Source organism: Micrasema longulum, unplaced genomic scaffold, assembly GCF_059751315.1.
Source record: "Micrasema longulum isolate JH-2025_06_02 unplaced genomic scaffold, ASM5975131v1 h1tg001644l, whole genome shotgun sequence".
NCBI classification, from domain to species: domain Eukaryota; kingdom Metazoa; phylum Arthropoda; class Insecta; order Trichoptera; family Brachycentridae; genus Micrasema; species Micrasema longulum.
In genome coordinates this window covers 46,659-74,556 of record NW_028278823.1, presented here as the reverse complement: position 1 = coordinate 74,556, position 27,898 = coordinate 46,659, and the positions used below count along the sequence as shown (strand labels likewise).

General features: G+C 32.8%; 1 protein-coding gene across 1 annotated transcript; it reads left to right on the top strand.

The window, feature by feature from the left end:
• The first annotated feature begins 2,588 nt into the window (after positions 1-2,588).
• On the top strand, positions 2,589-16,841 carry DopEcR (G-protein coupled receptor DopEcR). The gene is made up of 3 exons (XM_088237104.1): positions 2,589-2,724; positions 15,576-15,820; positions 16,248-16,841. The coding sequence occupies exons 1-3, from the start codon at positions 2,589-2,591 to the stop codon at positions 16,839-16,841; spliced, it is 975 nt and encodes a 324-aa protein (XP_088093230.1).
• Positions 16,842-27,898: the final 11,057 nt, after the last annotated feature.

Below are 27,898 nucleotides of genomic sequence, written 5' to 3'. Positions count from 1 at the left end.
CGTTTTTTTTTTATGTGCCATAAACATATTTTAATTATATAAAACGTGTTTATAAATCACTAATAACTAGATTTTTTTTCTACTTACTATCCATAAAAATATAATAAATATATAACCTCTTATCAGCGTAATACATATTTATATGCGTTTTTTTGAAAAGCATTATTTTCTACTTACTATCCATAAAAATATAATAAATATATAACCTCTTATCAGCGTAATACATATTTATATGCATTTTTTTGAAAAGCATTATTGATGTGCAAATTTTGAAATATACAAAAAATACGAAATAATAAACTCATGCATAAATGATGATAATGATAATGGTTTCGTTTCCGTACCTACAAAAATCTATTTTAATGATTGTATTTAATATTAAGGTATTTCATATTATTTTATTTATAGTTATTTATTTTTATTTTGAATCTTGAAATAGGGCAAACATAAACATCTTCTAAAGTGTAATCCAAAAATAACAATGTACAGTACAAACTACTACTACTACTACCATCACGCCATTTCTCTGTAGGGGTAGGCAGAGAGAATGGACCGTTACACACGTCTATCCTGGCATACATTCCTAGCTCCTTCCGCATTCATACATCTTGTCATACATGCCCTTCGGTTCTGTCTGCTTCTGACATGACCAGACTTAAGATTTTGGTTTATCTGATCATACCACGTCTTCCTTGGTCGTCCTCGTCTCATATTACCGTTTATTTTCGCCATATATACATGTTTTACCATTATTTTGATTGGTTCTACGTGACCAAACCATCTCGGAGACTTTTTCTTAATCTTGTTAATTATACTTGACTCAGATTTACACTCTTGCCTGATTTAATTTTCCTCTGCCAGTCTGCCAGTTACAAATATATCATTTACAAGTTATTTAACACATATTTCTTAACTTTAACGTATTTAACGTAGAGGACTGAAGAACTGTGAGGTTACAATCTAATGACCAATTAATGCTCAATCCAAGGGCATGTTTTTACAAAATTATAACTGCTTGACCTTTTAACGAATGTCAAAACGGTGAATATTTTACCCTTTACTACGCATATGAACAAAGTAATCGCTTTTATTTTTTATACAATATCGACTGTATTCAGGACAAAGCATTTAATTTTTTATTTTTTTTCAAAAGACCGTTTTATTATTTTTACGTTTTTTAGTCGGTGAGGAGCTTTAGTCCTTTTGAAATTGGAAAAAGAATTGGAAAATTGAAAAAGGAAATTGGAAAAAACTTTTCTTATGCGCGGTTAAAATTAGAGCATTAATTGAATGTAGTTATGCAGAAAGCTGTCAGTCTACAATTTTGAAATAATGAGGTATTGGATTTATCGGGTGCAGTAAGGTCAATTCTATGTTGTGCTAAAAACAGCCAGACCGCTTTCATACAAAAAACTGTAATAACTACCTTCTAAAAATAGTTTCGATCACAAAAACCGCATTTTTCAATTTGCAGAAAACACCTACAGCACCAGAAAAATCTAACAGTAGTTTAAAAATCATTAAAACTGGTCAAATGTAATTAGATTCTTGTTTGTAATACGAAAAGACTGATGGCCTCATTATTTATTATTTGTCAAAGTCAAAAACATTCCAATTGTTGTGTAGATTTGATTATTTACTATTTTTACAAAGGTGCTATTATTTTAATTTCCCTTTTCTATGGCTGGCTGCTTTTTGCATAACTATATTCAATTATTAGGCAAGATGTTTAATAATATTTTCATAAAAACGAACTTCTTTGAACTACGTAACTAGTTCATATGAATCAAAGAATGATAAGAGTCGTGGACGATTTCCGGTTTACTAACCGTCAACGGACCAATCGGCAAAAGTGGCCGAGAAGGAGCGGAAGAGAACATGAGACGACACATGCGGAGCAGAAATACAAAACTTTATAAATCATGGAACTGATAACACGACACTTTTTTTTAATTTTTTTTACTTAGTTTAATAGTCGATTGACAAATATATAAAAACCACTAAACTTCCTTATTACGTAACCTTGTAACAAAATGGCCACTTACATCATATTTATGAAAGGTCATAAGTCCTGTAAATGTCTAGACTCTAATATTCCTTTCTCAAAAATCTTTTCCCTCTCTGTTGCAATTCTCTCTCAAACCTTTTGTATATTTACTCAGTGAAAACCAAATACCGCCTATATGAATGAAGTAATAAAAGAACGGACGCAGCTAACTCCGGTGACAACTGTCATCAAGCGGAGGCGATATGGTTTGCTTGGCCATGTACTGCGGATTCCTCCTGAGAGCCTTAACCACGCTCGCCTACTTTACAGGGCATCAGGTTCTCGACGTCCTGGACGTCCACTGCTGACTGTTCGTCGGCAGTTCATGTTAGAACTACGGGACGTGAACCTGACTTGGGAGGACGCACAGAAGCTGGCAGCCGACAAAAATGCCTGGAGGATCTTCGTGGACACCATATGCTCCAACTGGGGAGCGGACTGGAATGACGATGATGTTGCAATATATGTCTATTTCAATAATTTCTTAGTCTACTAGCATTTGACATACTCAAAATACATCAAAATATTTTTTCAGGACACCATGGCAAGCGTGAGCACGGGAATAGTGCAGGGAGTGGAGCCCCAGGCTCTGGCCCAGGCGGCGGCCATATGCATTACCGGCGCGGCCATCGTCCTGGCGAACCTCCTCATCATCGCTGCGTTCCTGAACTTTAGAGGTACCTGCTTATTCACATTATGTTATTGGGTGTTTACATAAATTGTAGCCGTTTGTGTGAAAATGGAGCATGTCCAATTGCTTGAAGACAGGCTGAATTTCCTCCCTGGGGAGTCATTTACATCTAGATCTCTTACATTAGAGAGGGAAAACACTTATGGGAAGGGAGTATAAGGTTTCAGCTCTTTCACTTAACAAAAGTTAAAAGGGTGGAAGAGTTGAGAAAATGTAGGTGTTTGAACATGGGCAGAATGGTGAATGTTACACAGTATATAAAGCGGCCACTTAAACCAGTCAATGACAAGTCGTAAACCTTGTAAATGTGTAGACTTCCATATTCCCTAATTAATTTTTTTCCCTCTTTGTTGCAACAAATTTAGAATTTTCTTTTACTTTTGGTTTTAATTATTGAATTTGGAAAAAAGTGGACATAACCTTTTTTTGTTTATTATTGTATTTATTTGTGAAAATCAACTGTTGTTTTCAAAGAATATAAAAAATTAAAAAATAGTACATACATCTAGTTAAAGTTTTTCACATATATAATGAGAGAACATGTTACATATTGTATATTATATATATTTATTATAATATATATATTTAAATTTAAGATTTATTATTTAAATATTAAAAATAAGGCAAGGGAAAAAAAGGGCAAGAAGGGATGAGGAAATAGAGTAGAAGAGAGGAGGAGAGGGATATTCATTATATATGTAGTTGACCGATTCAAAATTTTGACTTGATAATAACATGAAAATATTTTTTTACTATTTCTTACTATAGTATAGAGTAAGTTTCTAAAAACCATATCTCAATTATTATCATTTCAATTATGTTTTTATATATGTTTTAATTTATAATTTTTTTCTATTGTTTTCAATGATATTACTATTTTGTTTATTTAATTATGTATGAATCTAAATTTGTATAATTTGTATTTCAATATTTTTATCTGATTATCTTTTTTACATTGTATTCTTTGGAATTTTATTATTTATTACTTATACCTTGTTTTCCTGGATTGTTATTTTATTGCACCACATGTAATTATAATTTAATCTAATTAATTTTACTTTATATATTTTATTGTTAATTATTATGGCTTGACACGGGCATAGTCTAAAAAGTCTTAATTAGTATATTAATATTTAAACAAGTGCAATTTTGAACAAATCAATAAATAAATAAATAAGGGAACATAAATTTATTCCACACTGACAAATGTTTCATTTTACAGCGTTAAAAAAGGTTTTTTTTTTAATCACTAAATTTTGTTTTAAAAATATCTAAATGGGGACAAAGTCAGTTAAATTTGGAGCAGCTACGATAAAACGAGATTTAAAAATATTTTTTTTTGGGCAATGGATTATAAAAAAATTACTTGTCATGTTGACTTTACGGGACAGTTTATTTAAATAGTCTTTCAGAAATATGGACTGTCAATAAAATTGTTTAACATTAACATTTTGAAGAAGAAAGACTGATCAGAAATGCTTCAACGTTTTGTAAGGGAAGTCAAACTATGAAAGGAAGAAAAATCTTCGTTAGAGTCGAAATAAGTATGAGATTTACGATCCCGAAGTATAAGGAATCTATTATAGATTCTATCTAGTTGTGATATATAAATTGTATATCGAGGATTCCAAACGATAGAAGCAAACTCAAGATCTCTACCAAATGCACTATACAATATTTTGAGCAATGCGGTTGTTTTGAATGGTTAAGTGGTGTTAGCCATCACCATAATTTCCCTGTCCCCTGGACCCTAGACAAGTGTTTTTGACTCGATAGCTACCCTTAGGTAAAAATCATGTGTAAAAGACAAAATAAAGTGCAGATAATAAATCTTTATTTCAACTTTTTTACAAAAAACAAATATTCGGATTGTAATGATTTACCCAAATATTATCAATTTTGGTGGCAATTTTCAACGAGTTGTAAATAACTCACTGTTAGGAAATGGGAATCGAGTCGTGGTAGAGCGGGATGCGAACCTCGAAACTACGATCCGTGAATACGTGAGTCCGTGACTCTAGCCATAGGACAAGCCGATTAAACTTAAAAAAGCAGTTTTACAATGAATGGACGATAGTTTCTGCATTTTTGACTTCAAACCGGCAAAAAAGTGGACCCTCGAGTTTTAACCTCTTAGGTAGAGAAATAAGACTAGGAATGATATTATACGTAATCTTTTAGATTATATTAAATGCTCATGTAAACATATAAATTAAGCATGTTACAACACAGATGAAGAACATTTTAGAGAAGGTAATATAGAATGCTTGCCATCTACAGGGCTTATGACCTGTCATTGGCTGGTTTAAGTGGCCACTTTACACACCGTGTAACATTGACCATTCAGCACATATTTGAACTGAACATCTATATTCCTTCAATTCTTTCATCTTTCAGCTGTTAACATTAACATATCTGTAATATATGTTAATATTAACTGCTCCCGGGGGAGTTGAATCCAGTCCTTGTCCACAAAAATTTGGACAAACTCAAAATATTTTTTATATAAATTAAAACTAAAATAACGAAAATAAAACTGCGATTATAATGAAAGACAACAATGCGCAATAATAATTTATTGGTACGTATAAACTTGATCGTGATCTTAAACTATTTGAATGGTATGATTTATTTATTTTTAAAATTTCACGTTTCACTTTCATCGCCAATTATTATCCAGATATTATCTTCAATTCTGAAAGGTTATATCTTTCGTACCGTTTCCCAGTCGTATGAGAAAGGTTACTTCTAAGTGGTTCTGTTGCCTTAGAAAATGATATTTAAACTGCTATTGGGAAAAAACGTATGCTTTGTAATGTAAATAAATAAAATAAAAAAACACTTTTTTTTTTTCAAAATAACAATATGACCATTTATTCCGTGGTTCAGAAAAAACCGTTGTGCAGTGGTGGACGCGTTCGCCTTCCATGTTTTAGGTCCCGGTTTGGAATCTTGGCAAGGTCGACATGAAACATTGGTTTCGAACGTGGTTTTCCAGTGAACAATTTCATTTCTCTGGATTTTACGTAAATGTTCAATGCAGTGCCCTTTACACCGTCTGGCGCGGATAGTGGGACGATAATAATTTTGACTGTTTGTCAGCAAAAATTCCTATTCTAAATATACTACTGAATATTTTTTTTGAGTTAATTGGTCAGATAATCTTAAACCGGTCGATTGAGTTTATTATTTTGATTTTTTATTTAAAACTTCAAGTATAAAGAATAATTACTTTGGCGGGCTTATTGCTAAAAGCAATATCTTCTAGCCAACCAAAAACAGACTGGTCAAAAAAAAGTTGGTCAAATTTTTTAACTAAAAAACGAAAGTATGTACATAAAAAAATCTAATTAATTCAAAATTACAGATGTTTTTTAATTGGGAGATAAGCCTTGAGCAATTTAATTTAAAAAGTTATGTTTTACATATTTGAAGATGATGAGTGTGGAATCAGAAAATAAGTATAGAAGAAGAGAGACACAGGAACCAAGGAAAAAAGGGATAAAAATATGAATATATATTTGAAATAAACATCAAAATTCAGGGAGTTTAGGATTTAAAAAGTCGGTAGTGAAATAATAATATATTATATTATGTTTTGCCGACAATGTTAATATTTTACCAAATATACAGAATACAATCAGTTCTTTAACTTCACAAATATCAACACATGGAAGAATTGAAGGAATAAAGATAGATGTTCAAACATTGGCGGAATGGTGAATGTTACACAGTGTGTGAAGTGGCCTAGGTAAGGGTAAATGCCTAGACTTCTATATTCCCTTCTACAAAATATTCTTCATCTCTGTTGCGATACACGAATTATTTTTAGTTAAACAAAGCAACATAATATGTATAAAACATGGAATTTAGAATAGTCCAGAAGGAGTGTAGAATCATATTTGAATAAATCGGACTGTGTCACTTTTGCCGCGCGCATTCGTGACGTCGCCGCGTAATGTTGCACAAATATAATCATAACACAAATGTAAGGTTAAAAAAAAGCAATCTGTAAATTTCTCAAAAATTTTATTGTGCACGCGGAAATATTGATTGATACAACAGAGCAGATAAGTAAAGGGTCATTTAATAAGAATAATTGAATTAATGAATTTTGAACTTAAAATATAAAACAAATATTATTTGACATAAAACGGATATTTTACTATCATGTCAAATAATATTTGATGTTTTAAAGATAATGTCGGTCAAATGTCCACCACAGAGCTGTTAAATCCGAGGTTCCATTTTAATTAGTTCTCTCATAAGATGAGTAAAGTGGAGTAAAAAAAATTACTACCCTAGCAACACTAACGAAATGTTCATGTTGTTTTCTTTGACAATCTGACAGATGGAGAAATTATTCAATTTTTAAGTAATTTATTTGCTACTTACACATTAATTTGCTAATTACACATAAAATGTGATCCCATCCTGTTTTTTTAAGATCCTAGCAGTATTTTTACACTTTAAAGGGACACAACACGGCATAGTTAAATTCAAATTAGGAGAGCGACGTCTACAAAAAAACTAATGGGTCAAAACGTAAAACTAATCATTCATGAGTAGTTTAGTCACTTTCTGTTTGATGCTCGTATGCGGTTTCTGGACTATTATTAATTCTATGGTATAAAACAAAATTTGAAAATAGGAAATAAGTTGTAATAGAGTGGGGTTTGAACCTCAAACCTGCGATACGTGAGTCTGCGAAACTAGCTACGGGAACACAAATGGTTGCAAATTTTGAGGCTATTTCATCATCACCGAACCCTGATCCGAATCTTATGGTTTTGATTACAACAGTTAAATGAAGAAACATGTGTACAAGAAACTGAACAAAAATAACACAAAACTATGTAGCAAAGACAAACAAAGGCAATATAACAATATAATAATAAATTCACAAACATGATAGACATATAAGAGACTTCGAGCTAACCCATGCCAATATATCTTCATCCCACACTGTTTTAAAAGCAAACAGGTCTACGAAAATCCGGAAGACCTATCCCAAATAATTCCAAGTTGTGTGACGAACTGACTAATCTTTACATTCTGGACATTGGGGAATAAAAACGACAGTTGCTCTTAGAAAATACAATAAATCGCAGATTTCGACTTGTGACGCGGTTGGGAAAATGAAAATAAATTTATTGAAATATTAAGTCTTTTAAAAGTGGATATAAGGTCTATCTCCGTTCAACGTTTCAATGCAGAAAGATTAAGAGATTACTCTATTTCAAAATAGTAATAATTACCTCTTTGCAAACCGAGCAACCATGCATTTTTTTTCATAAAACGGTGTTGAACATACTTGATATGGTAATTATGAGTCCTATAGAATGGAGACCAAATTGAAGAAGCATATTCTAGGTGGGGTCAAGCCAGTGAGCAGTAAAGAGTTTTGTTAGTATTAATATTTTTGAAGTCATAAAAATGAAATTTTTTTCATTCTGGTATTTGGTATACTAAAAAAAATTACTTGTTTTTTTTTTCTTTTGTTTAGGAAACATACAGTACAGTTACAAAGCTTGTATTCGTAAGGATGAATTATTCAATTGCACATTGCGTAAATTGTCCACTCATGACAGGTCATGAGCCCTGTAAATGCTTAGACTTCCATAAAATAAAACTAAAAATTAAGTATAAAAAAAAAATCTAAAAAAAAATTATCACCGAAGCATGTAATATGACAACTTTGAGGTCACTGGCCCATTTGAATTTAATCTTATTTTGTATATTCTAAAACTATGTAATTGTACTGTATGTTTCTTGAACAAAATAAAATTAAAAAACGTTTTTTTCAAAAATGTTTTCCAAAATCTACTGCAATTAAAGTTCATTCGTATGTGTAATTATTACAAATAAATAAAATATAATTGCTAGTTCAATAACTGAACAATATTAATTCCCATTTTGTTTTGATACCAGAAAGTATTTCAGTATTTCACATTGATAACTAAACCGGATGCCAATATTTCACTGCCACTTTTCAAATCTATAAATAATAGTAGTTAACTCCACCCGCATCCCATAAACCCCTATCAACTGTTGCACTTTTCATTGCACATTATATCCGCTGCAGTTGGCGTTTAAAGAGAAAACGTTTCGCTATCAAATGACAAATACATGAAATTTCGGTAGCTTCACAATTTGAAATTATTACTGTATTATAAATTGTTATTACAATAAACATGTTCCAATTTAAATAACGTAATAATGTTTTTATAAAATTGTTAATTTACAATGACAGGTATAAAGTTAAATTTTGTTTTAGTTTGAGTTTTATGGTAAAACATGTTTATACGAGAATGTAGATACATTTATAATAAACGACAATAAAATCAAAAATATGTATCAAATGACATTATATTTTATAGATACTTTACTGCATATTTGAGTTTGTAAAAGTATGTAGATTTTTTATTTATTATTTACATACAATATTGCATTTGCATTATTTTTTTACAACATTAAAAAAAAAAAAAATTAAAGACTCGTTAAGCCAATTAATATGACTTGTCGGTAAAGATCCTTTACATGAAAACATATGATAACATTACATAGTTGTATAATAATAATTACTTCTAACTTAAATATAAGGAGCGAAAAAAAACACATAATAATTTATGTTTTCAAATGATATTTAGAAAAATGCGAAAAAAAAGGAAAAAATAAGTATAGGATATCGCAATTACAAGTTAAAAAATAAATACAAAACCGGAATACGTAAATTTAAAACCGAAGTGTGTACATAATTAATAGGTACAAAGCCTTTTTTAAAAAACATTATTTCTTTACATATCTATATTTATATAATATTTATCGTTTATCTATAGAGGTTAATTAAACGTGCTAAAAAATTATATCAGTTTCAGGGAAAAAAAAGCTTACAGTATGTATTATTTAAGTGTAGATAAGCAAAACATAAAAAGTCATTGATTTTTACAGCATTCGAATACTGAAGATTATTTAGATTTTATCGCCGTAAGAATTTTTATTCTAAAAACTGACAATGGAAAACAAAACATATCAATTTCTCCTTACTCGTTTCTAAACCGGTGAAGTCTGACGATTAGAGAATTCACAAAATCATTATCTGTACCAGACGCCACAACAATGGTAATATAGCAATCAAATAGAAGGAATTGTATTATTTTAAATTATTTTGAAAAAATATGTTCTTGAGAAATTTTGAAAAAATATGTTCTTGAGAAATTTTGAAAAAAATAGTCATGTTAATTCAAGTTTATGTTAGTTGTTACGAAATTCTTAAGATGTACGAATTAACTTAATAAAGCATAAATTAATCAATTAATTTAGATACGTGAAATGCATTATTGCATAGTAATTATATAATTAATTTAATTATCAAACGTTATTTTTAATAATTAAATAGCTCATGCTGAATCAGAATCACCTTGAGGAAGTCAATTCCACTAGATCGAGGTATATCCATCTCCTCTTCCCGAAAACTCTGCGACCTAGAGTATGCCGATGATGCGGTTATAATTGACGATTCAGTCAGGGTCTTCAGGCCACTGTAGATAGCCTAAATAGGTACTCCGTATGCATGGGTTTAAACATCTATATTGTAAAAACCCATTTACTGTGTAATACTTCGTGCTTTGATGCTCGAAATCCCCTTTCTCTATCAAACCAAATTATCGATAGGGTCAAGAATTTTAAATACTTGGGAGTATATGTTACGGAAAATTGCAGCTTTCAAAAATAACTTGGAGGGCGGCTAGGAATAGCAGGCGCCACATTCAACGGTATGAAGGCTGTTTGGAGATCGGATATTTACTCAGTGAAAAATGATGCCGCCTATATAACGCCTGCATTCACGTATTCTCCTCTGATACGATCGTGGCACCTCACAAGGACTTAAAACAGCAATATTCTAAATTTTAAGGATGGGTTTCTCAGAAGAATCTTGAGTGTCCGGTGGTTTTACTTTGTAAGTAATGAAGTAATAAGAGAACAGACCCAGCAATCTCCAGTGAAAACTATCATTAAGTGGAGGCGATCCAGTTGGCCTGATCATTTTTTGCGGATACTTTACAAGGCATCAGGTTCTCGACGTCATTTTCGGAGACAAGAACTGGAACATGAATACATTATAACAGAGGTGAAGTACATTTTATAGAAGGGAATAATATAAGTCTAGGCATTTACAGGGCTTATGACCTATCGTGGGTTGGTTTAAGTTTCGTGCCAAAGAAAGGTTGATATAATAGAGTATAAAAAATGTGCGATAAACTCAATTGGATACCAATAAAAAAAAAGAAACTGAAAAATATGCATGGTTTTATATTTAAAAAAATTAACAATATATTTCCCAAATACTTCATTAATAAGATAGTGTTGAATAAAAAAAAATAAAAGTACCATAAGTTATTACTAGAAATAAGAATAGAATAAAGCTGCCATTAATCTACTGTTGGACATGGGGGTGCTTCATGACATACTCAGTGGACGCCTTGATAGTCCGGCTCTTTTATCGGAGTTATCATTAAATGTCCCCGGCTACCGCACCCGTCACACGTCGAGCTCTCTATTTCATGTGCCAGCAGTTCGTACGAACTATGCCCAGAACTCTCCACTTATACGTTTTGCTAGTGAATATAATTTGAACTTTCCCCTTATTGATCCATTTGATTGTAAAAAAATAACATTTAAAATACGCGTCTTAAAACATACTTTTTTGTCTTATACTTAGTTTCAATAATAAAGTTTTATTTTATTTTATTAAATTTTATCTTTAATTCTTAATATTTTATATATATTTATATTTTCGATACCTGACACCCTCATTCCAATATAACACCCACACACCCACCCTCTCACTCACTTACACTCACACAAACACACTAGTATGTATTGTACGTGTATTTAATGTATTTCTGTGGATATCTGTCATTGGTTTTATTCTCTGTATATGTTATTTGTTATATTTTTATTACATGTATTACTGTTGATATCCCCAATAAATGAAAAATAAAAAAATTAAAATAAAAAACAGAATCCCAAAATTGCATTATAAAGAAAGAAAAGAGTTTGAATGAATTTAAAAATAAATGTTATGTTTACAGTAAGATGATGTTAATATCTATTATATATATATCAAGTTATCTGTCTAATTTTAGAAAGTGTAAATTAAAAATCATATACTATTTATGATATAAGCTAACTTAAGAAATAAATAATAATAAAAAGTAGCCATCGGTTGATCTTTGTAAAATCAAAGAGCTGAAACCTTTATTAATGCGGGTGAGATATTGACTTAATTATTTACTTATACATACATATATATACTTCTACTGTTCTACTCCTTATACTTCTTAGACCAGCTGGTTTTATCAACGATACTTTGACTTTTTACAAATTTTCATAGACAATAATTGGATTCAACCCCCTAGGGAATTATTAATATTAATATATTACAACAGAGATTAAGAACATTTTATAAAATAGAGTAGAAGTCTAAGCACTAAAATGTTCTTTATCACTGTTATTTATTTTATTTTATTTGGGAAATCAACATTTCTACATACATATTTATAGAAAACAAACAGATATAGTGTATAAACTGAGAACTAATAACAGAGTTCCACAAAGTATACAAAGTTAGTAAAGAAAATATATTACATATTAAATAAATACATATACGTTTATAAATATAAAAATGTTGTTTTTATGTACTTAATATTTCATGTAATATTTTTTAATAATCAATGTTTTTTTTTTAAGAACAGTAAGTTATTGTAAATTGGGCGGGATTAGGACAAGGATGCTTGAAGAGAGAATAAGGAGGTTATAATATGTGATATCAATAAAACCTCATTAGTTATACCTTTTCACCCGATACTAAAATTATTAATAGTTTTTAATCGTATAATATTATTCCATAGCGTAATCCATTTATTTAAATATATTTTTGCTTCTTTATTGTTTTGTACCGCACGGCGCCATCTGTTGATATGAAAACCATTTAAAATTACTATCTTCATAAAAATAGAGTATTTTTTATCTCTCCGTGTGGTTTGAAACATTACTACGCTCTAAGATGTGTGCATCAGCTTTCGCCTACACAATTTGCTAATATAAACATTTTATTGATCACTTAATTTGCTGGAATTTTGCGTGTAAAACGACCACTATTTTATACCATGTTTAAAAATAATTTATTTAATGATAGCAACACCCATTTTTTAAAGAGTCTAGTAACGGGTTCGTATCGCTGACCTGGGATCCGTGGTCTTTATTTCAAACTATGGATGTAAAATTACGTAATTTTACCAAAAGTCGCGGTAAAATACCGTAATTTACGGTTCAATTTTATTTTCTCAGACTTTCGTATATTTTTTTTCTGTAAAACCTTCAGGGACGTAATTATACAGAAAAAACTGATTTAAAGAACCATTTTTTCAAAATCACGGCATGAGCGGTGGTCGTTCAAGGTCACAAACTTAAGGTTTTACTAAGGACCCTATGTCCACCGATCCTGTTACGTTTCAAAACATAATAACCCTTTTTATAAAAAAAAGTGAAAAAAGTACATACCGAATGACCTTGAACGTCCCTTACTTCTAATAAATCTCGACAACCACCAGATGGATCTAAACCTGGTTTTTGCAGTCATGCAAAGTGTCCTGAAACAAAGCTACTCGTATTTGTAATATCTTTGAAAAATAAAAATAAGTACGTCAAAATCGTTTCTTACCGAAAAATACCGTAAAATACCGTATTTTACCAAAATCTGGTAAAATTCCCGTAAAATACCGCGGTAATTTTACCGCCTTGCATCTCTAGTTCAAACACAACTTGATTCCCAATGAGGAAGTTCAGTGCTTTTTTGACACTTTTTTATTTAATATTAAACTAAACCGAAAATACATATATTTTATTTTAATGGGGCGTATTATCATCGCCACGATTGTAGTTTTAAACTAAGTGTAATTTTTCATCTTTGGTCAATCCGAGTGACCTTGTGACGTAGTTCAAAGTAGTTCATTTCTATGATTTTTTTCATACATTTTCTATTAAATTCACCGTACGATTAAATGCTTCAATGTTTACCGGGTGTAAGAAGACATTTTTATATTTTTAAGTTTTAGATAAAACCTTATTTTGTCATTCTTCCTCTAGACCAGTGATTCCCAAAGTGGTCTATATCGACCCCCAGGGGTCTATGACAACCTGCAAGGGGTCTACGTCAATGGAAAAAAAATTTGGGGGTCCATGAAATGAAAATGGGGGTCCACGATAGTAGATCTCAACATGCACTGATAGTACTTCTGGCTGCAAAAAGACATACCCGTTACTTATCCTGTATTATGGAATATAGCGAGCAAATTTTTAATTTCCTTTCCATCGTCATACCTAGTGGTTCAGTGCTGTTACCAATCTCCCAACGAAAAAAAGAAACAGACTGGACATCATTGGCCAAGGAGATTTAATATTAAACCTGACAAAATTGATGGCAAATGTTGATAATTTATTATTAAAGCATCAGGTTCATCCTTCCCACTAAAAACATTTACTTATTGCTTAGTTTATTTTATGTAACGTTTATTTTATATAACAGATACAATTTTTTTTTGGGTAGTTTTAATTTAAATTCAATTAATAAATGTATAAAACTTAACATCTGTTTTAACTTTAAGTTTTGAACACTAAACTTCACTACAGTTAGAAATTTATGAAAAATCTAAATCGGGTAAGTAGGGGGTCTACCAAAAACCGAAAAACATGGCAAGGGGTCTACGACACAAAAAAGTTTGGGAACGTCTGCTCTAGACTCTAAACCAGTGTTTTTCAACCTGTGAGTTGCGACCGCCAGGGGGGTCGCAAAGCTTCGTTTGTGGGTCGCGGGCACAAGCGAGGTACAAGTAAAAAATAAGGGTTTTAGGTCGTGCACAAAAATAAAAATACCATTATTTCAGAGCGAAGGCTACGCTTAATTATTTTTTTAACAATTCGTCTAATCGTGGTTCTATTTTCGAAAAACTAGTAATTAAATTACGTTTCAGTTAGAATCATCTATTTTTATTTTTCTTTTTAACGCCCACTACTGAAGAGAACATTAGTTCACATAGATAGGATGTGGCAAATGGCGCTAATATTTTCAACGCCCTTTGCCAACTCAAAAAGGTAGAGCGAACTCGCCAGATTTTTTCGCCAGTAAGGGGGTCGCGTATTAAAAAGGGTTGAAAGACACTGCTCTAGATTATACTGCATTTACAAATACACATACGATAAGAAAAATCGCAATTATTCACTTGTATAATCCCTTCACAAAATAAAGTTTAGTACTCCAAATGAAACCAATTTCTTCCCACACCTAAAAACCTTTTCAAAGGATCTTCAACAAAGGGCAGATTTCTTTTGTTCTTAAAATACTAACCTAATTTTGGGATTGGGACGATATGTGTGAAATGGGCCAAAGTCTTGGGAGGTCATTGACGCTATTTGATTAGTTTGTTTTGATGAATGGCGATCGCGCGTGCAGTTCAGTGTACGTGTACGTGTACGTGTACGTGTACGTGTACGTGTACGTGTACGTGTACGTGTACGTGTACGTGTACGTGTACGTGTACGTGTACGTGTACGTGTACGTGTACGTGTACGTGTACGTGTACGTGTACGTGTACGTGTACGTGTACGTGTACGTGTACGTGTACGTGTACGTGTACGTGTACGTGTACGTGTACGTGTACGTGTACGTGTACGTGTACGTGTACGTGTACGTGTACGTGTACGTGTACGTGTACGTGTACGTGTACGTGTACGTGTACGTGTACGTGTACGTGTACGTGTTGTCCGCACCCGCAGGTCTCGGCAGCGAAGTGATCAACTATTACCTGCTGTCGCTGGCGGCCGCCGACCTGCTGTGCGGCGCGCTCGTCGTGCCGCTGTCCGTCTACCCCGCGCTCACGGGGAGCTGGCCCTACGGGGACGTGCTGTGCCGCCTCGTGGGCTACCTCGAGGTCACGCTCTGGGCCGTGTCCGTCTATACCTTCATGTGGATCTCCGTCGACCGGTACCTTGCCGTCAGGAAACCCCTGCGATACGAGACTGTGAGTACTCCATCCTTACCGCGATATCACCAAAATAACCCCTAATGAGGTATATTATTTATCTATGTATTTCTTTTTTTCCTTCTTTGGACACCGACAGCACGTTTTAAATGTGAGTAACCGAAACATTATTCAATAATTTATATAATGCATCCGTGTTTTGAAGATGCTTGCAAAATGTGGCGTGATAGATAATGATGGAGTGGCACTGGAGAGCGGAACGATTGTTACAGCTTTTAATGTGTGTTTTCGATGTTAATTATAAGTTGTATTTACTGTGCAATAAACGTTAGCAATTATTGTGTCATCTGCATCGAATGCTTATAAGGAACTCCTTATCATACTAAGCAATGACCATAAAGAATATGTCGATTCCTGTGACGTCTCAATGTTACGTCCCGAGAAATGAATGGGGTTTCTCTTGCAGGTACAGACACGCACGCGATGCCAATGCTGGATGGTTTTCACGTGGGTGTCAGCGGCGATGCTCTGCTGCCCCCCTCTCCTGGGTTTCTCGCAGCCGCTGTTCGACCGGCACTCCTTCATCTGCATGCTGGACTGGGGCAACATGGCGGCGTACACCATCACGCTGGCCATTCTGGTCCTGGGGCCGAGCGTCATCTCCTTAGTGTACAACTACCTGTACATCTTCTCCATGATGCGACGGCTCCGCAGCGGGGTGCCCATCCACGACAAGGAGTACGCCACCGCGCTGGCGGAGAACCTCGCCAACCCGAGCCACATGACCAGTTTTACGCTCGTGGTAGTGTTCTGGCTCAGCTGGGCCCCTTATGCGGGTGTGCGGTCCTACGAGTACATGATCGGTTCAGAGCTGCAGCTGCCCTTGTTGCACTTCTGCGTGGTGTGGATCGGGATCCTGAACTCCCTGTGGAAGCTGTTCATCCTCCTGGCCATGAGCCCCCAGTTCCGGCTGGCGCTGCGTCTGCTGTGCCTCACGGCGTGCTGCCGCAACAAGGCGCGGCTGCAAGCGGAGCTGGCGGGCTTGGACGCCGACGACTGAACGCGTCCCTGTCCCTAAAACTGACTTGCGAATCGATTAACAATAGCCATCTCGCCGAATGTATTCAAGGCGCTTTTTTAATTACTTCGCAAATGCTCATGAGTTGTTTAAACATTATCTCTATGTTGTCAGGATTCATTGGAGTGTTTCGGTATAAATTATTGAATCAACAAATTTATAGTAAAAAATAACGCTCTTAACAATATGTCTAATGTGATGGTAATGAATATTTGAAAATTTATTTGACTTATTAGCCATGCCTTTCGCTGGTTCTTAACAGTTCGGTTTTGTCAAATTAATTATTATTGTGACCACTATTGTTGCACTCCAGTTATTGTCCAGCGAAGTTACCCCATTTTCAATAATCAGCGTTTTGTATTACTATTTCGCGATATTAGACTTTCGCGTTCGCGGGATTGTCATTGTTATTCGTGTCAAAATGTAGACATGTATGATGCGCGCGGTGAACAAATTTTACCCCTGCTTTTTGATTTACAGTTCGAAATGGCATGAATCGGACACTCAAGTGTAAAATTTCTTGAGCTTAACAAAATGATTGCGTACAGTCGCCGTTATGGATGTGTATTATGCACATTGATACAAATGCAGATAATTCGTATCACCAACACACATTTATTTTTACTTGGTATGTCAACAAATGTTTTCACAATGTTTTTAATAACTGCATTTTATGTTTGGTTTTGTTTGCGAATTATTATAATCGCGTTTAAATTGCGATTCAAGTCAAATACTTACGTGCCTAGGGTATTTGTACTTACTATTAAGGACGTGTCTACACTTGTATGAGCCCGTTGAATAGTGCGACATAATTTTGCGAGCTAGGCATAAACCTTTGACAAATACCTCCTACCCTTCCAATTAATTTTCCGTGCAAAAACTTGTTTTTGTCCATATGTCAAATTATCGTTCTCACGAATCGTTCGAAAGTTTCATAAAAGATCGGCCAATTACCGGGTTCACCGTGAAAACGCGGAAGTAAACTATTATGTTTGTGAGGAACATCCTCGAATGCGTTTTTTTCTTCAATTTCTTCACGCGATAAGCTCAACTTCTGAAACGTGTATTTAATTTCAGCATATAACTATTTTAATACTAAAACTGTACCATAATTATCCGCCGGTCAATTTGGCGTTATTAGTCTATCTATAGCTGACAAAATTGCTGTTATTAAAGATGGTTAAAGCGTAAGCCATGATATTTTTTGTATTATCCCGATTTAAATTATTCTTACTATCATATATATTTTTTGCGCGCATGCAAAATATACTTCGATTTTTTTCTAAAGGTTCATTCGTCGCTGAAACACTACAGTCTTTATCTATTTACGTACATTCATAAATTTAAGACGAAAAAAAATACTCGCTTTCAAACGAAGTATTTATTTGTGGTGACTGTAACCTGCAGAAGGTATACCATATACTGTGTTCAATGATGACAAAGGTGTCCGTACCGTATACCCTGTTTCCGTTTAAATCTCTCTCATTGCTTTTTTTGCACATTTAAATATGTTTCAATAAAATATATACCCAATTGCTCGGGTTTTTTTTATTTAATTTTTAAATGAAATATTTGGGTTCTTATGATGATTTAAATATTTCATTTCGAGGGCCATTTTTAACGAGTTGAAAACAAGTCCCTACTAGAAAATGGGAATCAGGTTGGGGTAGAGTGGGATTCGAACCACGGACCTTTGATCCGTGAGTCCGAGACACTACCCACGGGACTACAACCCGATTCATCGACCCGTCTTGACATAATATTTACCACTAAGGCAACTGTGATATAATCTGACGATCCACTGTTACCAATCGATAAATATTATAATCCTCTCTCCGGAGATATCTTTCATTCTTTCACTCCCGATTCACTTAAGTCAAATTACTCTTTTCACTTAGATTTCAAAAATGGTGACTATCACATCGTAAATGAATATTTTTCAAAATTCAATCAGAGGAAAATATTTTTTAAATGCTGACAAAAACGAAGCGGTCAATAAATTTAACAATCTACTTTTAATTGGTATGAAACGGTTTATTACAAATTTCTAAAGTGGTTTAGTTCTGACTCAAGTTTTAAAAAATTCCACGAACTGTTTGAACAAGCCGGAAATTTAATCCACTTTCACAAATTTTTCATACTTTCGGGAACTTGCCAAAACAAATTCTAAAAATTTTCATAAATCTTATATCCGTGAAACTGAGTCAATACTTATGAGTCAATACTTATGTTTTAGAGATACATAAATAAAATAAATTTGTTTTATGTTTTATGAAAAGTATAATATAACCCTGAAGTTCGCAACGTATAGTTGCTAAAACTAGTCAGTTGTGTCAATAAAAAGTGGTTCATAAAAAAAAGTAATTTATATATCTCTAAAATATAATAATGATCCACAAAGTTAGTGCTACAAATATGCAAGATCTAATAATGACCTGTTTCTTAAGTATGAAGAAGAAACATATGGAAACGATAAAGCTAATCTTTTGCAATTCATTTCTCTTCCATATAGGTTAGCTGATAATTCTCCTTCCGAGGCAAACTCACTGATAAAAAATATACGGGTCTTCATGGCATTCCTGAAATGATACTTACTAAAAGCAAATTTAGTTTTGGCAAAACATAGTTTGTATCGTTTAATTTGTCATTGACATCGGGCTTGTTTCCTGATATTTGAAAATAGTTTTTATTAAACCTATTTCCATGTTTTTTCCCTTATTCGAAAATATTTTAGGCTATCGAAACAAATAAACTAACCCCTATTTTTTTAAATGTACTGATCCAGAAACAGCGTGAATTTAGAACTGCTATATCAACAACTACTAATCTGTTTTCATTTTTCCAATTTTTAGAGCATTGTATGATGTACTCTATACAGACTTCTTCAAAGCCTTTGACAAAGTCAATCATAAATTTATATGTCCTGAATTTCATACTCTTATGACAATAGACTAGTTCTTATCGTTTCTAAAATCCCACCTCGTTCAAAAATAACAAAAAGATAAGTGATTGATAATTTCAACTCAAACAGTTTTATAGTTACTCAAGTGTATCGCAGGGTACTCATCTAGCCCCCCTTCTTTTTAATTTATCTGCTAATGATACTGTCAATGCGTTCTCTGCTACAAAATTCTGGTTGCATGCTAATTATAATGAGGTTCTTAAGATAATTAAAAACGTTAGTGACTGTATTACACTACAAGATAATATTGATTCGCTTCATGACTAGTTCAAAATCAGTAACCTTGAATTAAAAATCATCAAATGAAAAAAAAAAACTAAAACAAATATTACTTTCTATTGTAAACTTAATAACTAAATCCTTTCCGTCGTTACTTCAGTAAGAAATTTTGGAGTGAAATAGACAAGAAACGGGATTTTTATTAACACATTGATTAAAAGGAGCCTCATCCTCGGGGGACCACTGGTTAAACCTGAGGATGTTAAAGAGCTCGCCTCCTACCCACTAGCCCGATGATTTACGGATCTGGGCTTGGAGGGCGAGAACTATTCACGGGGACCCGTCACAATAGGTTTTCACGGGTCGCAGTGACGTCAGGAGCTTGCATAGCACTAACACATTAACTATATCATTAACAAATATTTCTAACTCTTTGGCTTTGTAAATAAAGCCACATCTGATTTTGATAATATATTTACCCTAAAAACACTACTGCTTGGTGCCATTTTTGAATACACCTATGTAATATGGTCTCCTTCTTTTCTTTCTTTTTTAAAATTATTGCTGACAAATTAGGAATCACAAGAAACAACTTTAACGATACTGACATGGAACTTATTCTTAATCTATCGAGTCTTTCCAAACGCTGATGTAATGCAGACTTAATCTGCATCTTTCAAATATTTAATGGTTTATTCGATGTTCCTACTATTTTCCAACAAATACCTCTTTATGTTCCTTCGCGAAGAACAAGAAAAAACGAAATTCTGTTCCTCGGTCATCATAAGATTAATTATGGTTTCCAGGCACCGCTACCTAGAATGATCACACTTGTAAACGAAAATCAGGATTTGAATTATTTTGGTAGGAATTAACGTAACTAATAAAATAAAAAAATAATAATAATATTCAATAAATGATCACATTCGTAATTAATCTAGATCCCATGATTCATTTCCATTATATGTATTTGTCTTTGCGATTTATTTTATTGTTCCGTTTCTGATATCATGTTACTGTTTATTCATTTATAATATCTTAAAATGGACTTCAATAAAAATCTTGGTATTTTTAATTAATTTACATGCGGCCGAACGGACAAAAATTGGCAATGCGTTTCGCTAGTTCTCAACAGTTATATGAAGATGTATTAGTTTTGTTTTTATTTTTATTCATGCGGAAGATATAAATTTATGGTGAATTATTATGTTTAAGGGAGAAAAGAATGGGGTTAGCGATATGCAAGGTAGAAGGACATGGGAATTCATTAAATGTGATATTATTTCAATAACGGTACCGACTTGATAGGTCGCGGTTTAAATTTAGGATTCTGAAGAAAGATGAATACATTATTTTACATATAAACATATAGATGAATACCTCTTTTTATTACCTTAGTAGGCAGATGGTAGAGCGTTTGAGCGACGAAAGGACGTTTTTAAATAATCCTAACTATAATGTTATAACTATTACTATTATCTTATACGACCTTCAAAATCTGTTAAATAGTGTGGATGCATTTGGTGAACAGCTTGGTTTAACAATTAATGTTGGCAAAACAAAATGGATAGCATTTGGCCGACTTGATTACTCCGCATTTTCTCTCAAATTAAAGGGTAGTGATATTGAAAAGGTGGACAAATTTAAATTCCTCGGCATTATTCTAACAGAGACCCTTGACCCAGATATAGAAATTAAATGAAGACTTGAGACAGCAAGAGCTGCTTTTAATAAAATGAAATCCTTCTTCTGCAATGCTAATCTAAACTTGAAAATAAGGCAAAGATTAGTAAAATGTTATGTGTGGTCTGTATTGTTGTATGGCTGTGAAACTTGGGCTCTGAAAGTAAACACTATGAATAGGCTGGAGGCTTTTGAGATGTGGTTGCATAACATAATGCTTAAGATACCTTGGACAGACCTGATAACTCAGAAGTCTTAAGTTGAGCTAAAATGAACAGAGAACTCTTAACCACAATAAAAGTTCGTAAAATTTCATATCTGGAGCATATAATGCGTGGAGAAAAGTACCATTTGCTTTATTTAATTTTAAAAGGTAAGATGGTCACAGAGGGGCTGGAAGAAGACAGATGTCTTGGCTGAAAAATATACGAGACTAGACTGGCTTCAGGACTGTGGAGCAAATTTTCCGGGCAACACCGGACAGAGAGACTTTTTCCAGAGTGATTGCCAACGTTGGAGACACCTGACAGGGCACTAAGAAAAGAGATAACTATAATGTAAATGAATATGAACATTACAAAAACAAAAATCATCCAGAAAAGTTTACAATAAAAACCTCGAAATGGTGGATGAATATATATATCTTGGACATAAGATAAAACTGGGAAAGGAAATCAAAAGGCGGAACTGCCAAAACGTACAGGAATGAGTTGGGCAGTTTTTGGAAAACTTAGGCACATACCTACTTGAATATAAAGAGATTCCGATTTATCCAAAAAGGAAAACATATGAATCATGTAAACTGCGAGTGAGTACATATGCATTAGAGACCATAGACCTCACAAAAAGAAATGCAGAAAAGCTCAAATACACACAACAATCTATGGAAAGATCCATACTTGGTATAAACCTATGAGACGAAATAAGAATTAAATAAATTAGGGTCAAAGCCAGGATAGATAGATAAGAGGCAATGGGCAGGACATGTTGCGAGAGAAGACCCCACAAGATGGAGACCTTGGGAGAATAAGCAAGGCGTCGGAAGACCTAAAAAAAGATGGTCCGACGGCAAAGCTGCTGTAGGGGGTAAAAATTGGCTGGAAGTAGCAACAAACCGAGTAAAATTTAAGGATATAAGGGACAGGGGGTTGAAAAAGAAGGACAGGAGGTTGAAAAAGAAGAAGAAGAAGGAAATAATGTAATGAGAACAAAAAAACTAACATAAAAAAAAACAAAAATCAACAAAATTTTCTGATTGATTATTTTAAATCTATTGAATGGGCAAAGAGCAAACCTTTACTACATGATGCCTGATTTTGTGCTTGTCCTTGTTTGGACATTTACAACTCTAACCGTCTCGTCAGTTCCGGAAAAAGTTTCTTCGATTATCCCAAGCGGTCAACTTAAAGGCGCACTATTTTATTTGGATTGCGTTATTTTCCTCAATTTCTTTTTGCGATAAGCGCCATTTCTGAAATATGTATTTAATAACTAATAATAATGGTAACTTATAAGTCATAAATATGTGCGTTGGTACGATTCAAATATGTAATTGAATTGGTCATTTGAGGAACCAATCTTTGTTCCAAATTCCAAACCAGACTTTGACTTAAAATGAATTCAATCCATTAAGAAACCAATGCTTTTTCTAAAAACAAAAGGTTAATTATAAATTAATACACTATAAGCTTCATTTTTATTTAAGTAGACTGACTGACTTATGGGGTTCCTCAAATGACCAATTGAATTTTATAATAAACATTTCATTAAGAATTTTATAACAAACAGTTTTTATGAGATTTCTGAAAAGCTAAAACTAACCGTCTTATGAGGTTTATCAAATGACCAATTTTATTTTATGATTCAACAGATAATAAAGCTTATGTTTACATAGCGGGCAGAAGAAAATAATGTTTATTGAAAGCGCATATAATTTTTAATGGCGAATTAAAACATACATTGGCTACTGTCTACGAGATGAGCATTGAATTGTTATGAGGAAGTTCAGTGCAACGGGAAATCGGGTGTAAAAATGCTTTCCTCTTCGCGATAAAAAATTAGAGCATTGTACGGGAAGTTTCAAGAAAATTGATAAAAATGTTTTCACAAAAATGAACTACTTTGAAACGTCAAAGGTTCATGTAAACATGTGTTAACAATAATCAATCAATGGTTAGTGATAGTTTTTTGGTTTCCGGGTAGCCACGTTTTTCGACGTTTATGTGACATTAACACGTAGAACCCCTGGATTATGTCCATGTACTTGTAATTTTCTCAAATTGAACGGTTTGGGTAGGTAGGAAGAAATTGCCTAGAGGCAACATGTCCGCCCTTATATGTAAATAAATTGAATACGTTTATAAAGTGTTAAATAAACGATTAAATAAACCACGTATTTTTTTCTTCGCGGGAACTAGGTTTCTACTTTATATGTCCAGAAAACTCACCGAGGTGAACTCTGTGCGGAAAACGGGCGGTGTAGTTTCAAAATTATCAAACTTTAAAAAATCACATGAACTTTTTTTTTTTTATTAATAAATTTCATAAAAGGTACATGTTTTTTAAAAATTCAATAAAGATCTACTTTTATGCACCTTGAAAATGTTATCACTGTAAATCTCAAAAAAAAGAGACGTTTATTTATAAGAGTTTATATAATTTTGAATATACGAGTATATGAGAACAAAACATAGAATATTTAAAGAAAAAAAAAAATAATAATAATACATACATACTAATTAACATCATTTATACAATACAAAAAAAAATGGATAGTCAATTAAAGAATAAAAAAAATTATAAAAATCACTGGATTTCCTTATTGCAATTCCCAAGATATTATTCAACTTTTTTATCATCATCATCATCATTCCCTTTCCGCACCTAATGTTGCATAGGGCACTGTATTAGAATACCAATCTCAGCGTATCTTGATAAATTTTTTGTTACATGAAGATAAGGTGAACAGTTTTACGCTTCAGGTACCATTCCAGTGACTATGAAATATTTTAGTAGGAAAACACCTTTTAAAATGAATATTTCATATCAACTATGTCGGTAATCGAACCCGAGAACTCTCGCATGGTAGATAAACGCGCTGACCATCACACCACGAGGTTGCTATTTTTATGTCTTTTTTATAGGTTGCTATTTTAGAATCTTAGTCAGATGGAAAATATCCGCTTATCATATGTTTATAGTACAGTGTCCGCCGGCATATTTGACTCTTTAAAAATGGATGAAAATTCTAATAATTATATGTTAAATGTAATTTATTCATTTTCGTGATCAAACATAATGTTTTGAAAATGACATGACCCAGGTGTTCTCCATTTTGTTACAAACACTCTTGCAATCGAGACCTCGCATTGGCGAAAACTCGCTCGCAGAAATCTGAACTGATGGCTGCAATCGCACGTCAGATATTTAAGATAGTGTTGTTAGAAAAAAATCACAGGGGAAAGACCAAGTTTTTTTATGAGCCTGTCTACGTCATCAAAGGGACTTATTAATTTTTCAGAGAAAATGCTCCCCACCTTGGTCGTTGATGCCCTAAAGGTGTATGCTGTAATTCAATTCCACTGACAATGAGTTATGTTATTGAAATCATCATGTTTTTGCAGTTACGGTATAAAGTTAAAAATGATAAAATACATTTTATATATCAAACCTGCCGGCAGACACACTGTACTTGCTGTGTAAAACTTGGAATAATTGTAATTTGATCAAAATGTTAAACCGTGAATAATAAGAAATTACAAAACAATGATATTTTCTTATCTAACACCTAATTATAATTAGAATTTATAGTGCAATAGATAAAAGTAATTATTATGTTAATTGTAATAAATTTCTAAACATATTTAATGGGGCCAAAACGGTTTGAAATTTGGAAAAAATCGATGCTTGGTGTTTTACTTAATCGATTAATATAATCTTTTAAAAACATTTTCATTTCATAATCCCTCAAGGGGGCTTTGCAAAGTGATTCATAAATATTGATTTTAATATGTATTTTGGATAGCATCTGAGATTCTAATTAATCGAGACCCAAAGAACCGAATAACTGAAGTCCGTAAGGCCAATATATTGATGCTAAATTAATTACTAGCCAAAAATGATATATATAATAGGAACAATTAAATGCAACCCGGAGTGCCCAATTTACTAGCATATAACAGCTGTTATATTTTAAAGGACTGATCACTATCTAATTTTAATCCATTACTTATTGAATTTCTTAAATCTGTAAATTTTGTGCGTTTTTGGTAGCATTATTTTGAGTTACAGACTTTATACATTCAGATTGCTCCGAACAACAAAAAATAAATTGTAAGATCAAAAGATGCGATATTTCAAGGTGTTTAAGAGTCCAATCAATCGAGGGCCGAAGAACTGATTAATTGAGGCCCGTAGGGCCGATGAAACGTTACCCAAGGGCTGATACATGAGCCTCGAAAGGCCGAATTTTCAAGCAAATTATGTGACTTCAAAAAAAAACTTTTTGAAACATTGTAAAATGAAACATTTGTCAGTGTGTAATAAGTTTATGTTCCTTTAATTATGTTCATGTTATCATCATATAAAATTTTGAATCGGTCAACTTTCTCATGAAAATCCCTCTCCCCCACTTCTCCACTCTATTTCCTCATCCCTTAACCTTTTTACGTGCTGTTTTTACTTTTGTCTAATATAAAATATTATTTTTTCTCTTCACTGTGTAACATTTTCTCTCGTTATATTTGTAAAAAACTTTAACAGGATGTATGTACCATTTTTTAAACTTTGTATTCTTATATAACAACCGTTGTTTTTCCTAAATAAATAAAAATAAATAAAATAAAATAAAATCCATACTAACTTTTAAGCGGTGTACTTTATCAGCGAAACAAATTGGGGCAAGTTGAACAAGCCTGCCCAACAGCCCCAACTAGACTTATTGAAACAAAAGCTATGTTATGAAAAAAACAACATATATGAAGAACATTTTAGAAAAGGTAATATAAAAGTCTAGACATCTACAGGACTTATGACTTGTCATTGGCTGGTTTAAGCTGAAAAATGTAAGAAATAAAGGAATATAGATGTTCAAATACGGGCGGAATGGTAAATGTTACACATTGTTTAAAGTGGCCACTTAAACCAGCCAATGACAGGTCATAAACCCTATAGACGTCTAGACTTCTATATTACTTTCTCTAAAATGTTCATCTCTATTGTAATATGTTAATATTAACAGCTCCTCGGGGAGTTGAATTTAGTCCTTGTCTTAAAAAATTTGGACAAACTCAAAATATTGTGATGAAAAAAACGGCAAGACTTGGGATCAAGCAGCTATATGTTATCAAATGTATAATAAATACGTAAAATGTCAACACTGACGTGATTGTAGATGGCCATTTTTGTACAAGTCTAGGAGAAAAATAAAGACTAACGTATTTTTTACTTTTTGGCCACAAAATAAACAATGCGTCTGTACACCTTAATAGTTAACCGTGCGGCAACTAATGATCGCGCTGTGTATTCTTCTTCCTTGTTTTTTAGATATTTCGATTGCACAACTTGCTCCTATCCTCAACTAGCCCGCCCTACCCCGCTTGTAGTAATATTACAACAAAAAAACATAAACGGGTAGTTTAATTTACGTTTACTAATAAAAAATATTTCATGTTTATTTGATTAATTTATAAGTAGAGAAATTATTGCAGTTATTTATTTTGATTTATGTCTAAAAAGAAAAATGCGACGTGGTCGAATAAATTAAACATTTCAATTGAAGTCTACAGATGTAGAAGTTTGTTATTAGAGAATTCAATATATTTATTCTGGACTTTAATTAATACTTAGCTGTCGCGTCGTTATGCGTGTCTGTATATAATAAGATCTTTTTTTGATTGCTTAAGGGAGTTTTCGATACGCGACTGTCTAACCTGCCCGTAAAAACTCCCCTATTTTAATATTATATTATTTCAGAATAGCCTGGAATCTGCTTCAACAATTTCAATTTAAAAAAAGCTATGTTTAAAGTTCGGAAAAAACCGATATTAAATTGATGAAATGATTTTTGTATATATGTATTTCAAATACTTTATAACCTTTAGTGTAATGTTTATAACAACTCATCCGAAATTCAATAAACCTTTAAATTAAATAAATTTAGTGTCATAAAAATTTG

Coding starts and splice junctions, on each gene's coding strand:
- DopEcR (XM_088237104.1), top strand. CDS start 2,589: ATGGCAAGCGTGAGCACGGGAATAGTGCAGGGAGTGGAGCCCCAGGCT. Junction 2,725..15,575: donor TGCGTTCCTGAACTTTAGAG/GTACCTGCTTAT, acceptor CCGCACCCGCAG/GTCTCGGCAGCGAAGTGATC. Junction 15,821..16,247: donor AACCCCTGCGATACGAGACT/GTGAGTACTCCA, acceptor TTTCTCTTGCAG/GTACAGACACGCACGCGATG.